The sequence below is a fragment of the Triturus cristatus genome, chromosome 7, assembly GCF_964204655.1.
Source record: "Triturus cristatus chromosome 7, aTriCri1.1, whole genome shotgun sequence".
NCBI classification, from domain to species: domain Eukaryota; kingdom Metazoa; phylum Chordata; class Amphibia; order Caudata; family Salamandridae; genus Triturus; species Triturus cristatus.
The window spans coordinates 290,249,599-290,264,703 of record NC_140590.1 but is presented as its reverse complement, the minus strand read 5'-3'; the positions used below and the strand labels follow the sequence as shown (position 1 = coordinate 290,264,703).

General features: G+C 47.1%; 1 protein-coding gene across 12 annotated transcripts in view; it reads left to right on the top strand.

The window, feature by feature from the left end:
• The window catches only part of FLT3LG (fms related receptor tyrosine kinase 3 ligand), a 786,318-nt gene that overhangs the window by 533,569 nt on the left and 237,644 nt on the right, over positions 1-15,105 (top strand). For all 12 annotated transcript variants that reach the window (XM_085616318.1, XM_085616321.1, XM_085616323.1 and 9 more), the window contains one exon: positions 9,170-9,356. In XM_085616318.1, the coding sequence (XP_085472444.1) occupies positions 9,170-9,356 (187 nt within the window). The remainder of the gene's footprint in view (positions 1-9,169; positions 9,357-15,105) is intronic.

Genomic DNA, 15,105 nt, shown 5'->3' with positions numbered 1-15,105 from the left:
TAACACACATTGTATGAAGGTTAGGTTTCTTTGGCACACAGTGAAAGTATTTAACAATTTATTGAGTGCCCCATCAAAACCTAAAGCTCTTTGCCCAATTTAGGTACATATTATGCTCTAATGCACTATTTGCTCCCAGTGTTTGGCCACTCCAATAGCCCACAGTTACAGCTCCCCTTTTTCCTTATTTGCTGCATGCCGTTCAGGCGGGGACTGGTAGTCTTCGCCAGCTGCCACTCTTCATTGCTCCACTTATGTTACCACAGCCCCCCATCTTGATACATTTTGAATGCTCAGCAGTTTTAGCCATATTACCAAAGGAGAAGTACTCCACCCCTTCCCCATCACAAGAACCTGCTTCTACCACGTTCTCTGTCTTTGGTCACAGAGGGATGTTATGAGTGCAATTAAGCCTTTGGCGTGTTGGCTCTATATTGCTGGTCCTGGCTCGGCCTGGAGTGGTTGTGGGCAAAAGATCTCATTTATTTGGTTCCTTCCCTGACCTGTCACACAGTGTCCATTGAGTTTTATTCATTAGGGGTGGGTGTACCCTTATACTTATGATTAATGCAGCATCGACTTTAGCTTTGTGCTGTTTTGTTTCATTATATTCTTAATATTCTCTCATAATGTTTCTTAAAATTTGCAGTTTGGTTATTTTGAGGCCCGCTCCTCATTTAATCCTTATAACACATTAATTTCTACTGCGTTTCTCGCCCTCGATAGCCTTGTTTTGAAGGATTTCACTGCTGTTAGAGAGGAACAAGTTGTCACCTCTGCACTTTGCCAAAAGTGCAGGACAATTTGAATAACCCTCGTGGAATAACCCTCCTGGCAGAAGAATCCTGTCACAATGAGGCTCCCTCTTGGGTTTGCTGTATTGATTCTTAATCAAAGAATGTGTTCCGCAGAGATGGATCCCATATGTACAATATGATTGAAGATATGCCGTTTGACACACATTTTAAGCTGTTGGCTACTGTGGACATTGAGTGACTGCTAACCTTCCTCAAGTTCCAGATATCAGGGTAAATTAAAATATTTCTGACACTAGACCTGCACCAGTGCATGCACCCATGTCTTTCATAATATCTCTTTTCAAATTGACCTTAATAGAAGGTATTTTTGGTTCAATGTCATTACTACATTCAATGTAAGGGGACTTCTATAGAAGTCATTTTTGCTCTAAGCTTTGCTAATTGTTGTTGATAATTTTGAAACTACATATGTCTTTTCCTATAATAACCTTTCATAAAGAGCACATCCTGTGCTGTCAGAGATATATTGATGATACCTTTATGATTTGGACAAAAGTCAGTGTACTAACGTCTGAATTTGGGTTCTGGCTAAATAATACCCAGACAGACCTGAAGTTCACATACACAAGTGACACCAAAAAGATCTCTGATCTTGACCATACCATCAAGCGTTGTATTCCGCTTTAGGTGTCCGTATATAGGTTTTCCTGATACATGTCCTTATAGAGGTACAATTCTCATTGCCCTTATATAGGCATAAGATCCCAATCCTTATTTAGGTATTAGCCATGCTATCCAAATACAGGCATGGTCACCTACATCCTTCCACCCCAACGTCACAACGAGTTCCTAGAAACCAGACCCTTAAGCTCTTAGGAGTTCCCCCTAGCACAGGATTATTGATTTCTCCAAGAACTCATTTATTATGCATGAACCGCTATTCCTTAAGGGTTCCTTCCTGACGTCTTCCTCTGTCCGACTTTACGTCAATGCTAACATTCAAAGGCACCTACCAGGCATAAATATACCTTCCCTTGCCCAAGCAAGTAGGAGGAGACCTCGACGTTAGAGGAGCCTGTGTCCTGGCCTGATGCACTGACAAGAGACGCTGTTATCCCTGCTCGCAGAGAATCCAGCTTCCAGTGTTCTGACTCCCTTCGCGGGGTGTTAGAGTTCGAGACCCGGAAAGAGATTCCCACCTCTCTCATTCTCAAGGTATGGAGCTGACTAGCACCTAGAGGGACTCTTGGCATACTATACTAAACTATAGAATAACATCCTATAGAATACAGCTCCTACTTCTTACATAGTACTACACTTAGGTTAGGTACGCTGGGGTAGAACTAGTTAGAGAAGTATCTTATGAGTACTCACATTTTTAGCTTATGTTATTTATGTATATGAATATATGTGTCATAGCTAAAAGATAATGCTAGTGCAGTATTATTTCTTTCTACTACTTATGCTGTACATAATATATCTTGCATACTGTCTTGTGATTGTAACAGCTCATATCTCTTACACGAGAAACAAGACTGTTCAATAAATCCTTTTATTGAATCGCCCGTCTGTTCTTTCTGTGTAACTCTGAAGAAACTAAGCATGCACGATTAGCTGAGTGGAACTGTTATCTGTTGTTTCCACGATTCTGAGAGTGTTCCGATTCTAAAGGGAAACAAAGTTATCATGTTTATGCGGTTGCCAGAAACTGATCTCTTCTTGTTAAGAAGGAGTTTCTAGTGGCCTCTGACTTAGCTGGCACAAAGTAATTCCGTTTAATATATTCGATAGGGGCATACTGACCTCAGTCCTATGCCAAATCTATAGGGTATATTATTCCAATGCGCAGAGCCTATTAGGGAAATGGGAACTACACTGCAAAGTGACACCAAAAAGATCTCTGATCTTGACCTTTCCATCAAGTGTGCTGATCGATATCTGTATACCACTCTTTTTACACCAGTGTACTTGCTTTTCTAATATGACCATCAGTAGCATTATCTGTGACATCACATCACCATTGATATAATGAATAATATTTAATAACATCACTGAAGCAGCAGAGTTGAGATCAGAATCTGCTGGGCATATTCCAAGAGTACACACAATGAAAAAGAAGGGGGAGAAGGATAAACCCTACCTCATCCTCCTCAAAAATAATGTAAAAACACAAAAGGAGGTAGAGCCTGAGACAGTCGTACTATATCTGCTCACCGAATGTAGTTGATTTAAGAGAGCACACCAACTTTGTAAAAACTGCCCTCACCCACAACAAGTTGTGGCATGCTTCATCAGAGGGCTGCTACTGACGCCTCTGTGCAGACCAACGCTAGAGACGGAGCAATAGGGAGGTGTAGACAATACAACAGTGATAAGAAAAAAAGGGAAAAGACAGGATCCTATAATGGTGCAGATCAATCGTGAGCTAAAACTGGCTATAATCAATCAATCAATCAATCAATCATTTGTAAAGCGCTCTACTTACCCGTGAGGGTCTCAAGGCACTGGGGGGGGGGGGGGGGGGGGAGGATGCTGCTACTGCTCGAAAAGCCAGGTCTTGAGGAGTCTTCTGAAGGTTAGCAGGTCCTGGGTCTGCCGTAGGAGGATGGGGAGGGTGTTCTATGTCTTGGCGGCGAGGTGGGAGAACGATCTGCCGCCGGAGGTCGCTCTCTGGATGCGGCAGACTGTGGCGAGGGCGAGGTCGGCATAGCGGAGCTGGTGGTTGGGGGTTGGGGGTGTAGAAGCTGAGTTGTCTGTTGAGGTATTCTGGTCTGGTGTTGTGGAGTGCCTTGTGTGCGTGGGTGAGGATATCTATATAATATTTTTATTCCTAGATTCCCTAGTCAGAGCTAAAAAAAGGTATAATAGATATACCTACGGATGGTGGTGGTGAGAGTAAATTAGGTGCTCACCACCCCTCCGTTCTGCATAGAGTTCGACATGTTTCCGCCGGTTTTAGGTTCTTAACCCAGCATTCATCAGGACAAGCTGGATCCCTATGCTGCTTTTCCGATAAAACCCCTTTAGTACCCACTTTGCTGGGCTATACTCCAACTGTAAGTCTGGAGTAGTTCGTAACTTTTCTAGTAGGAACTGAAAAATAGAAACATACTAATGGTGTAAACAAACTGTTCCCAATACATCAACTCAAAACAAAGAAAGAATGTTATCGTGTGCTCTCAATAATTTCTCTACATTCGCAACCAACCCAATTGGCGCGACTGGGGTGCTTCTTAGGTAGCGAATATCACAGCCTTCTAAATTAGCGGGCATACAATGGCCCTTCAATTGGTATATATCTCACACAGTCTGTGAATCATATCCATAAATGCTAATCGCATGCTGTTATACAAGAAAAACGTGCTGAAAGATGATAAACACCTCCCCTCAATCAAACAAGATAAAAAAGATACTGAGGCACCCTGCCCCATATCGTAGTCATATGTTTAGATGTATCTTTAGGTGTAATAAATCTCGGTCTCATTATGTACACCACACCGCACATCTTACCGAGTTTATTAGGTAGAATGCTAAAATTGGCACTGGAGTAGGGGGCGACCCTCTGTAGTCACACACTGTGGAAAGAATCAATCAATAAACTCGCAGTGTATACTCTATTGTTAGATTCTAATGAAGGTAGTATAAAGTTTCACAAAGACCTCCAACCAATCATATATTGTGGTTCGTGATTATTGTCGGAGCGTCTTAGCTCTGAACAGTACATATCTCGTGATCCGGGCTAAGAAGAAAAATATTTTTAAACACATCGGCGACAACCATCTATGTACTTCTCAGTGACTAAGTGTATCCATAAGAAGCACTAGGTTTCATGCAAAGATCGAAGTGCTCATCACTCCTTCGGTATGTATAACGCGCCCATGTTAAAGTATATGGCGCTCTTCACACAGGTCTGGTATTTTGCAAGTATATTACCCAGATCGTGTGTCAGAAGTAGTTATAGTACCCCCCTCCTCCTTACTTCGTCAAGAGTGGTGCGCCGCCACTGTAATCAGTCTCTCTAGGTGTCGTGCAGGGACCTCGATTGGCGGTCTCCCATTCATTTTAGTTCCACGTCCCATCACGTGGTGCATGCGTGTGACAAGGCGCGCACCACGTTAAATTCTGGATCTAGACCGCTAACCAAAATACTGAAGCTGTACGTCCTCAATCCAGGAAGTAGGAAACGAGCCCCTAGAGCTGCTCATACCACCGATTATAATTATATTGGTAAATTGTACCAAAGACTCTGTATTAATCAGAGTGAGTTGTTATTGCCAGCCATCTCAAATACCAGAAATTCTCACAGACCTTCCCCACTCGATAACAGGTGTCATTAGATATGGGTTGACCATTCACTCTTCACTTAATGTGGCCAATAATTAAAACCTGGTGCATATTCAATTGTCTTTTACTTATGGAACCTAGTTGTCTAAAGCAGAGTTATTCAATTTCTTTAAGGACCCCGTCCCATTAAATACATGTAATGTAATGCCTGTTGTTTGGCTCACCCAAATAATGGAAAAGGATTTATTTATTTATTACCCAGGACTGTCCAAGGTATTTCATCATTAAGCCCCATTTCGTGGCTCCTAATACGATACACCCACTTCTGTTCACGTATGAAAAGGGCTTGTGATGGCTCCCTCGTAGTTGGTGCCAATGAAGGTTTATCCAGCACTGTCCAATATATATCCTGCACCGAATGCCCTTTTTCCGCATATTGTAGTGTCAGGCGTGTGTTCGTCCTGGCACAACGGATATTGCTCCTATGTTCCATTATCCTTACTTTGACTTTTCAACAAGTCATCCCAACATAAATCGAGTTACAAGGACACTTGATTATGTAGATGACGTTGGAGGAATTGCAGTTCGTATGCACTCGCTGCTGCCAAGGATGTCTAAGGCCCACATCCACCTCTTTAGTATTTTTTGTCAGTGTGCATACATCACATGACCCACATTGGGTGTGGCCCTTGACTGGTGTCAGATTTCCAACCGCACGAGGAGCCCCTCGAACGTTGTTCTGTGAACGGGAATGTACCAATTGGTCCTTAATGTTTTGACCTCTCCTGAATGAAAAAAGAGGTTTTTGAGCTTGAGACCACTGGAGTTCAAAATACGCCAATGTTTCAAAATAAGGCGTTTAATGGCGGTGGAAGATGTATTAAATGTAGTGACACAAATAGTCTTGTTTTTAGTCGGTCTCTCAACTTTTTCCAATAACGCCCCTCTAGGGCAATTCCGTGCTGGCTTGCGTGCCTTCCTGATCACTTGGTTGGGGTAGCGTCTATCAAACAATTTGCCCGCAAGAAGGGTAGCCTCTTTCCTGAATTTATCAGGTTCAGAACAGTTCCTGCGAAGCCGCAGAAATTGCCCCACGGGGAGGTTCCCCCTCAAGGATTTTGGATGGAAGCTCCCAAAGTGAAGAAGTCCATTCTTATCCGTGGGTTTGTGATGGACTCTAGTTGACAATTTTCCATCCTTTTGAAAAATAACTAAGTCCAAAAAGGGGAGTTCATCCTTGGTAATAGTGATCATAAAATGCAAAAATGGATTTTGTCCATTCAGCCATTGCATAAAGTCCTTTATAGATGCCTCACTGCCTCGCCAAATGAGGAGGACATCATCTATGAACCATTTCCAGACACAGATGTTATGTGTCCATGGATTGCCGGCGTCAAAGATATGTTTATTATCAAAGGTAGAAACATACAGACCCGCTAGACTTGGTGCGAATGCACTGCCCATTGATGTTCCATGGGTCTGTAAATAGAGAACTCCCTTGTGCTCAAAAAGTTCCTTGTCAGTGCGAATTCAGTCAGATGTAATATAAATGGTCTAGGGGTCTGATATTGCCAATCCTGTTCAAAGAGGAGCTCCTCTATCACACTTAGGGTTTCAAGTTGAGGGATATTGGTGTACAGGGATTCTATGTCTAATATCACCAAATATTCCTCGTCCGGGTTGTTGTGGGTGAGGGCAGTTTTTACAAAGTTGGTGTGCTCTCTTAAATCAACTACATTCTGTGAGCAGATATGGTACGAAAGTCTCAGGCTCTACCTCCTTTTGTGTTTGGGCATATTCCAAGGCCATGTCTTTTAGTGTTGGATGAGAGAGTACTGAGATCATGGGCTCTCTGAAGGATGGGCCCACCACCGAAAACTCGCTGAGTGTGGTGGAAGGCTGTTATTCCTAGAAGGCTGTGTCCAGGGCCCATTGGGCGCTTCTAATATATTATTCCCCTTAGAATGTGACAAAATGGTTGCTGAGCAGTACTGGAGTGGCCTGTCGGGTGCTCTGACTCTTTCATTTCCAGATGGGTCAGTTTTAGATGACCAGTGAGTGTTTTTTGTTTGTCCCGTGGGCCATGACAGGAACAAAAACACGACCTATTTAGCAGTGCCAGAGTGTCCAACAGGTGCCAGAGGTCAGTTTAACACTGATGCTGAGTGCTGGACTGGAGTATTACACTTGCAGCCCCATCCCCCTGGTCATTAACCACAGGTTCCTGCTCAGCACAGCTGACCACCAGATTCCCTGGGTCCACAACCTGCATGGTATGGCATATCAACCTCTGCATTCAACACTCCTTGCCAGTCAGCATAGAGTCTGAATGAAGGCCTGTCACTGTGTCCAGACCCGCCTGGGTACGACAAAGGTTCTAACAAGTGCGACTGTGGTATAGTGGCATTGACTGGCTTCATTAATGTTATTTGCTACATAATGTCATCACTGGTGCCATCAGTGTTATTTATGATGTTATGTTATCCAGATTTGTAGAGCACGCAATCATCTGGGAGGGTATCTTGGCGCGGGGCAGGTGTGAGCCTAGCCAAACCTAGGGCCTAGTAGACTACTCGAAAAGCCAGGACTTCAGCTTCTTGTGGAATTCAAGAAGTGAGGAGGAAGCTCTTATGTTTAATTGCAGGTCGTTCCACGCTTAGAGAGCAATGTGGGAGAAGGCTCAACTGCCAGGTTTGGTTTTTTAGTACGTGTGAAATGTGTGTAAGTAGAAGTCTGGACGAGCAGAAGTGTCTGAAAGGTTTCTGAAAGCATTTGCAATTATTGAGGTATGCTGGGCCAGTATTAAGTAGTGCCTTGAAAGTGTGGGTGAAAAGTTTGAATTGTGCTCATTTGTGAATGGGGAGCCAGTGGGTCTCCTTCAGGTATGGTGTGATGTGAACGCGGCATGGAAGGGTGAGAATGATTCTGGTTGCTGAGTTCTGAATGGTCTACAGCCTTCTGGTAAGTTTTTTGTTGATTCCGGCATGGGAGACATCGTTTACTACGAATGCACTACAACACGTTCCATCACAACGCAGTCGTTATAACAACCTTGTTGTTTCAACGCAAACCATTACATCTTAAGTCGTTTCAAAGGCTTGCTGTAGGGGGCGCGCTGGTGTTGGATTTACAATCCAACACCTTCCCTAAAGTTGCACAAACCGGAGTAGGAATAGTAAATATTACTGTTCCTAAGTCCAGCGCACCCCCTACAGCAAGTAGTTGTAACGACTTGCGATGTAATGGTTTGTGTTGAAACAATGCAGTTGTTGTAACGACCATGTTGTAATGGAATTAGTGAAAAGGGCATTCGTAGTAAAGAGACATATTCTTCTGGCATAGGTGTTTTCTTTGTCCAACTTGCTTGTTACCTAGGTGTGCGTGATGGTTTTCCGGGTGCTGATTGGGAGCCATTTGAAAATAATCCATAGCATTTTCAGGATATGGAAGCATGAGGTGGTGACAGCATTGCTGTGACTGGTCATGTCGCGTTTGCTGTTGATGATGATTCCTAGATTTGCGGCATGGGTGGTGGATGTCGTTCCTAGCTCTGTTGGCCACCATATGGAGTCCCATAGTGAAGTGCTCTTCCCCAAGATCGCAATTTCAGTCTTAATCGGTGTTCAGCTTTAGGCAGTTGGTCTTTAGCCAGTGGATGATTTCAGTCATGCAGGCATTGAACTTGATCTGGGTACTGGGCTTCTTGTCTGTGAGGGAGAGAATGAGTTGCGCATCGTCAGTGTCCTCAGTTACAACGTGAAGTAATGAGCAGAACATTGGGAATTTGTTTTTGATTTTGGACTGTAACTATAGTGTCCGTTCAACTGACTTTTTAAACTGTTTTTTAATGTATTTTTAATAAACACATTATATTGTGATATTACTGAAGTGCTGTATTTATTCAAGTTACCTGTACAGATGCCAGATTGGTTCAGGAGAGTATCCTTTGATTATGAAAATCTACATAGCTAATATGTTGTATCTTTAAGTTCCTGAGCAGAATCAGCAGTTTTTCGATACATTCATGCCTTGTGGTTATTCATACTTTACCTTTGTAATGTTCTCAGTGTTGCCTGTTTAAAATTGAAGGCAATTATATTTTTCTTGTCTTCCTTTCTATTGTTTAGGAATCGCCTGCCTGCCAAACATATCAACATATGAACGTCTCAGAGTTCCTGGAAAGGTTGAGAAGACAGATGAAGTCCCTTGAACCCAAGATACTAAACGACTTTTCCAACTGCAGCATGATCTTGTGCCTTCCTGATAGTACTGGAAGAAGAGCACCTTCCCTGGAAACTTCCAACACACGCTTTGGTAAAATCAGGTTCCTAACCTCTTAGAAGTGTGGTTTAATTTTTCCACATTTTCAGGTCTTAAGTCAGCCAAGACCTTTTGATTTTACAAAAAAAACATTAATTATAAAATACTCAATTATAGGAGTTTTCAGCCATTCCTCTTCATCCATTGGTCTGTTGCTGTCATTCACACCTTTCTTAAACCCACAGTTTGGGAAGGGCAGTCACCTTTTGTCATTGGCTACAGGGCCGGACTGGCCGTAGCGGGCACCGGGCAATCCCCCGGTGCGCCGCACGGGTAGGGGCCGGTTTTGTGCCCCTGGGGGCCGTTTTTGTTACAGGGCCGTTTTTGCAGTATAGCTGCAAAATCGGCCCTGTAACAAAATCAGACGAAAACCGGCCCTGGCAAAGAGCTCGGCGGATGAGGGGGAGGGGGGAGGGGGGGGGGCGGGCGAGCACTTTGCCAGGGTCGGTTTTGGTTCCCAGTCCGGCCCTGATTGGCTAACTACACTGTGTGTGACTGTATTTTACTCTTTCACAAGGAGCACATCCGCACCCAAAGTTGTTCTCTACAGGGCCAATGACTACTATAACAATGAGTATTTTTTGAGACCGTAAAAAATTACTCTTTTTTTTTATCAAATCTTTTATTATGAAGAACATCAAAATAAAACAATACAAATCAAAGAGGAAAACAATATAGAGCAGTCAGTGAAAGTTTCAGAAGTCAAAGTATAAAAATATGATTACAGACAAGTCGTTACATTGGGTCTATTGCACAATCAATCATAGCAGGATCCCACCTAGCCAATAAAGCCTTACAGTGTCTCATTATCAACTACAAATGGGAAAGCATCATCAAAAGGGGTACATAACCAACCTCTGCTCTCATTCCGGGAGCCCCATATCTTCGTCCATTTGCCCGGGCACCCCCTGCCTTCGTACACCACTCTCTCTGCTTGCATACACCAGCCCATATCAGATTCCCAATCAGTGTGTCGCAGCTCCACCCCACCCCTCCATGTTCTGGCAATATTACGTTTTGCCACTATATAGCTCAGCGAAACCCATGTTCTTTCCTGTCTAGATAAATCAGTGGCCTCCCAGATGTTTAGAAGGCAGAGCTGTGGAGAGACGTCTATAGTTTTATGGTATATCTGGGACATGTTGGAGACAACCTTTCCCCAGTACTTCTGAAGGCTCGGGCATTTCCACCATTTGTGTAGAAAGGTACCAGTGTGGCCACAGCCGTAGAGGCAGACATAGGAGTTAATGAGACCCATCTTAACAAGTGCTCAGCTGGTGTAATAGGCTCTGTGGAGTATTTTGAGCTGTATAAGCTTGAACGGTAACAGATCGCCACCTCCCGGGGTGATGCCTGGGCCTCCCTCCAATCTTCATCAGTAATGTCTCCCAGGTCGTCAGTCCATTTTTGGCGTATTTTGTCGCATGTCTTGGGGGAAATATTAAGGATTTTCCAGTATGTCAGTGAGATAGCTTTTTCTGGGAGGTAATCGTCTAGTACTCTATCTTCCAAAGGAGAGGAAACCGGTATGTCAGAACCCCTGTGTAATGTCTCGTGTAATGCGCTACGGGCCTGGAGATATCGAAAAGTTTCCCTATCATGCAACTAATATTGTGTTTGCAGATCACTATACGGACCTACCCCACCCTTCACCCATAAATCCTCGACCCTGGAGAGGCCGATCAGGTCCCACTTGTCGAACCCTGGTTGTCTTGACAACATGCCTAATTGACAAGACACAAGTAACGGAGTAACCTGTGTTAATTTACCTTTCCAGCCCAACGCTGCCGTTACTGTATGCCATATGGAGACCTGTTGTGGAGGTCGGGGGAAATCCGAGCATGTGTTTTCTCCCCCCATACAGAGCCCTCAGATAATTGCCAGAGTACATATTATGCCTGCCCATCCTATACACTGGGTCTGTGATGGGTTGGTGTGTCCAATGGTTAACAACCACTAACTGTGCAGCCCAGTAATATGATCTGATGGCTGGCAAAGTGATTCGAGGTGTACCACTATTCCAGAGCAGACTGCGAACCTCGGACTCAATTAACTGAAAGTATTGAGGTGGGACCAGGTATGGCGTATTCTGTAATGCATAAAGGAAGCGGGGGAATGCCATCATATTGTAAAGGGCTGCTCTTCCCAGGAGTGTAAGCGGTAATGATTTCCTGTGTTGCACATCAGCGCGGAGATGATGCAAGGGTGGCCTCAGATATTGCTGATGAAGACCCCTACTTCTCTGGTGATGTATATAACGAGATGCCGGAAACCTTCTGTAACTACCTTGGCCTCACACCCCGAAGGGAGGAGCGGATACGACCCACTTAGAATAAAAAAATACTTTTAGCCAGTGTGTTTTTATAATATTGCCAATGGCCCACCCAGCACCTCCTGCCACAATAACATTTTTGAAAAGCCATACAAAGCAGGGATTGACAAAGCAAAATGACTGTCAGCAAAAGCTAAACCTATTGGCTTTGCCTATGCTTGTTTATACTGCATTATTGTTCCAAGTATTGAGTCACACCAATTTCCCCAACTCTTAACATTTTTTCACGATTTCTGTTACCTTATGCAGCCTTTCGAGGCATGATTCAATCAATCAATCAATCAATCAATCAATCAATCAAGCATTTGTATAGCGCGCTACTCACCCGGAGGGTCTCAAGGCGCTTGGGGGAGGGGGGTCCGCTACTGCTCGAACAGCCAGGTCTTGAATTGCTTCCTGAAGGAGAGGTGGTCTTGGGTCAGGCGGAGGTGGATGGGGAGGGAGTTCCACGTCTTGGCAGCCAGGTAGGAGAAGGATCTTCCTCCTGTTGTGGCTCTTCGGATGTGGGGGACGGTGGCGAGGGCGTGGCTGGTTGATCGAAGCTGGCGGGTGGGAGTGTAGAAGGTCACGCGGTCGTTGAGGTATCTTGGGCCTTGGTTGTGGAGAGCTTTGTGTGCTTGGGTGAGGAGTCGGAACGTGATTCTCTTGCTGACGGGGAGCCAGTGCAGGTTTCTCAGGTGTACGGAGATGTGGCTGTGTCGGGGAATGTCCAGGATGAGGCATGCTGAGGCGTTCTGGATGCGCTGGAGTCGTTTCTGGAGTTTGGCTGTGGTTCCGGCATAGAGGGAGTTGCCGTAGTCCAGTCGGCTGGTGACGAGGGCCTGGGTGACCATCTTCCTGGTTTCGGTGGGGATCCACCGGAAGATCTTACGTAGCATGCGTAGGATGTTGAAGCATGATGCGGAGATGGCGTTGACTTGTCTGGTCATGGAGAGGGAGGAGTCCAGGACGAAGCCCAGGTTGCGTGCGTGGTCTGTTAGTTTGGGTGCGCTGCCAAGGGCAGGGGGCCACCAGGAGTCGTCCCAGGCGGAGGGTGATGATCCCAGGATGAGGACTTCCATCTTATCTGAGTTCAGTTTCAGGCGGCGTTCGTCATCCACTCGGCTACGTCTTTCATCCCTTCGTGTAGGTTGGTTCTGGCGGTGGCGGGGTCGTTGGTGAGGGAGAGGATCAGCTGGGTGTCGTCGGCGTAGGAGATGATGTTGAGGTTGTGTTGGCGTGCGATGGCTGCGAGGGGGCTCATGTAGACGTTGAAGAGGGTGGGGCTGAGTGATGATCCTTGTGGTACGCCGCAGATGACTTCGGTGGCCTCGGATCTGAACGGGGGTAGGCGGACTCTCTGTGTTCTTCCGGCGAGGAAGGAGATGATCCATTCCAGTGCCTTCTCCTGGATACCGATGTTGTTGAGGCGCTGCACTAGGGTGCGGTGGCAGACCGTGTCGAACGCCGCGGAGAGGTTCAGGAGGATGAGGGCCGTTGTTTCCCCGTTGTCGAGCAAAGCTCGGATGTCTTCGGTGACTGCGATGAGGGCGGTCTCGGTGCTGTGGTTGGCCCGGAAGCCGGACTGCGAGTGGTCGAGGGATCCGTTCGTCTCGAGGAAGGCGGCCAGTTGTCTGTTGACGGTTTTCTCGATGACTTTGGCCGGAAAAGGAAGGAGCGAGATGGGGCGGTAGTTTTTGAGGTCGGTGGGGTCCGCTGATGGTTTCTTCAGTAGGGCGCTGAGTTCGGCGTGCTTCCAGCTCTCTGGGAAGGTGGCGGTGTCGAAGGAGGCGTTGATGATGTCCCGCAGGTGGGGTGCGATGACGGAGTCGGCCTTGTTGAAGATGTGGTGAGGGCAGGGGTCGGTTGGAGATCCTGAGTGGATGGAGTTCATCGTGCGGATGGTGTCTTCGGTGTTGACTGGGGTCCAGGCGCGGAGGGTGGTGGTGGGGGGCGTTGTTCCGGTCATAGGGTGCGTTGGCTGTGTGCTGAAACTGTTGTGTATGTCTGCGATCTTGCTGTGGAAGAACGAGGCGAGCGAGTTGCAGAGGTCCTCCGAGGGCGTGATGTCGTTGTTTCCGGCGCTGGGGTTCGAGAGATCTTTGACGATGTTGAAGAGTTCCTTGCTGTTGCGGGCGTTGTTGTCCAGTCGTTCCTTGAATGCGGATTTCTTGGTGGCGTGGATCAGCTGGTGATGTCTTCGAGTGGCGAGCTTGAGGGTGGTCATGTTGTCTGTAGTTGGGTCTCTGCGCCAGGCTTTCTCGAGGGCCCGGCAGTTCTTCTTGGAGCTCTTGAGTTCGTCGGTAAACCAAGATGCTTTCTTGGTGCCGGGTCTGGCGGGGGGGGGGGTCTTCAGTGGAGCGAGGTCGTCTGCACAGTTGCTGGTCCATTTCGTGAGGTTGTTGGCGGCTTGGTTGGGGTTCGCTGATCTGGTGGGGGGGTTCTGGCTCAGGGATGTGGTGAGCTGGTCGGCAGCGATCTTGTTCCAGCTTCTGCGGAGGACCAGTTGCGGGTGGTGGTGAGTCGTGGTCCTTCTGAAGGTGAAGTGGACGCAGCTGTGGTCTGTCCAGTGGAGTCCGGTGGCGTGGCTGAAGGTGATGTCCTTGCTGGAGGAGAAGACGGGGTCGAGCGTGTGGCCGGCGTAGTGGGTGGGGGTGGTCACCAGTTGCTTGAGTCCGAGGTTGGCGAGGTTGTCCAGCAGGGTGGTGGTGTTGCGGTCATTGTTGTTCTCCAGGTGAAAGTTGAGGTCCCCGAGGAGGATGTAGTCAGCGGAGGGGAGTGCGTGCGGGCTGATGAAGTCGGCGATGTCTTCGCTGAATTGTGTGCGAGGTCCCGGGGGTCTGTAGATGAGGGTGCCTCTGAGGGTGGTCTTGGGGTCGATGTGGATCTGGAAGTGCAGGTGTTCGGCAGCTGTGAGGGTGTCTTCGGAGTTGGTCGTGATGCGGATGGTGTTCTTGTGGACGATGGCGATGCCTCCTCCATTCTGGTTGGCGCGGTCCCTCCGGGTGATCTTGTATCTGTCCGGGATGGCGATGTCGGGTGCTGAGGAGGCGTTCATTCAGGTTTCCGTGAGGAAGGCGACGTCTGGGCATGTGGCGTCGAGCAGGTTCCAGAGTTCCACTGCGTGCCTGTGGACGGAGCGGGTGTTGAGCAGGATGCACTTCAGGTGCTTCAGGTGGTTGCTGTTGGTGCTTGGCTTGGCGGGTGCGGTACGGGTCCGGATGCAGGAGAACTTGCAGGATTGGCAGGTGAAGGGTCTGTGGGTGCATCTTGGGGTGGCTCTGCAGCTGCCGGGGCTCTGGCCGGTGTTGAGTGCGATGAGAGTGGCGGCGTTGTAGGTCTTGCGGGTGGGCTGGCATCTGCGGGGGCCAGGGGGTCTGGCGCTGGGCGTGGGCCAGGCGCGGACGGGCGCAGACGGGCTTGCCTTAGGTG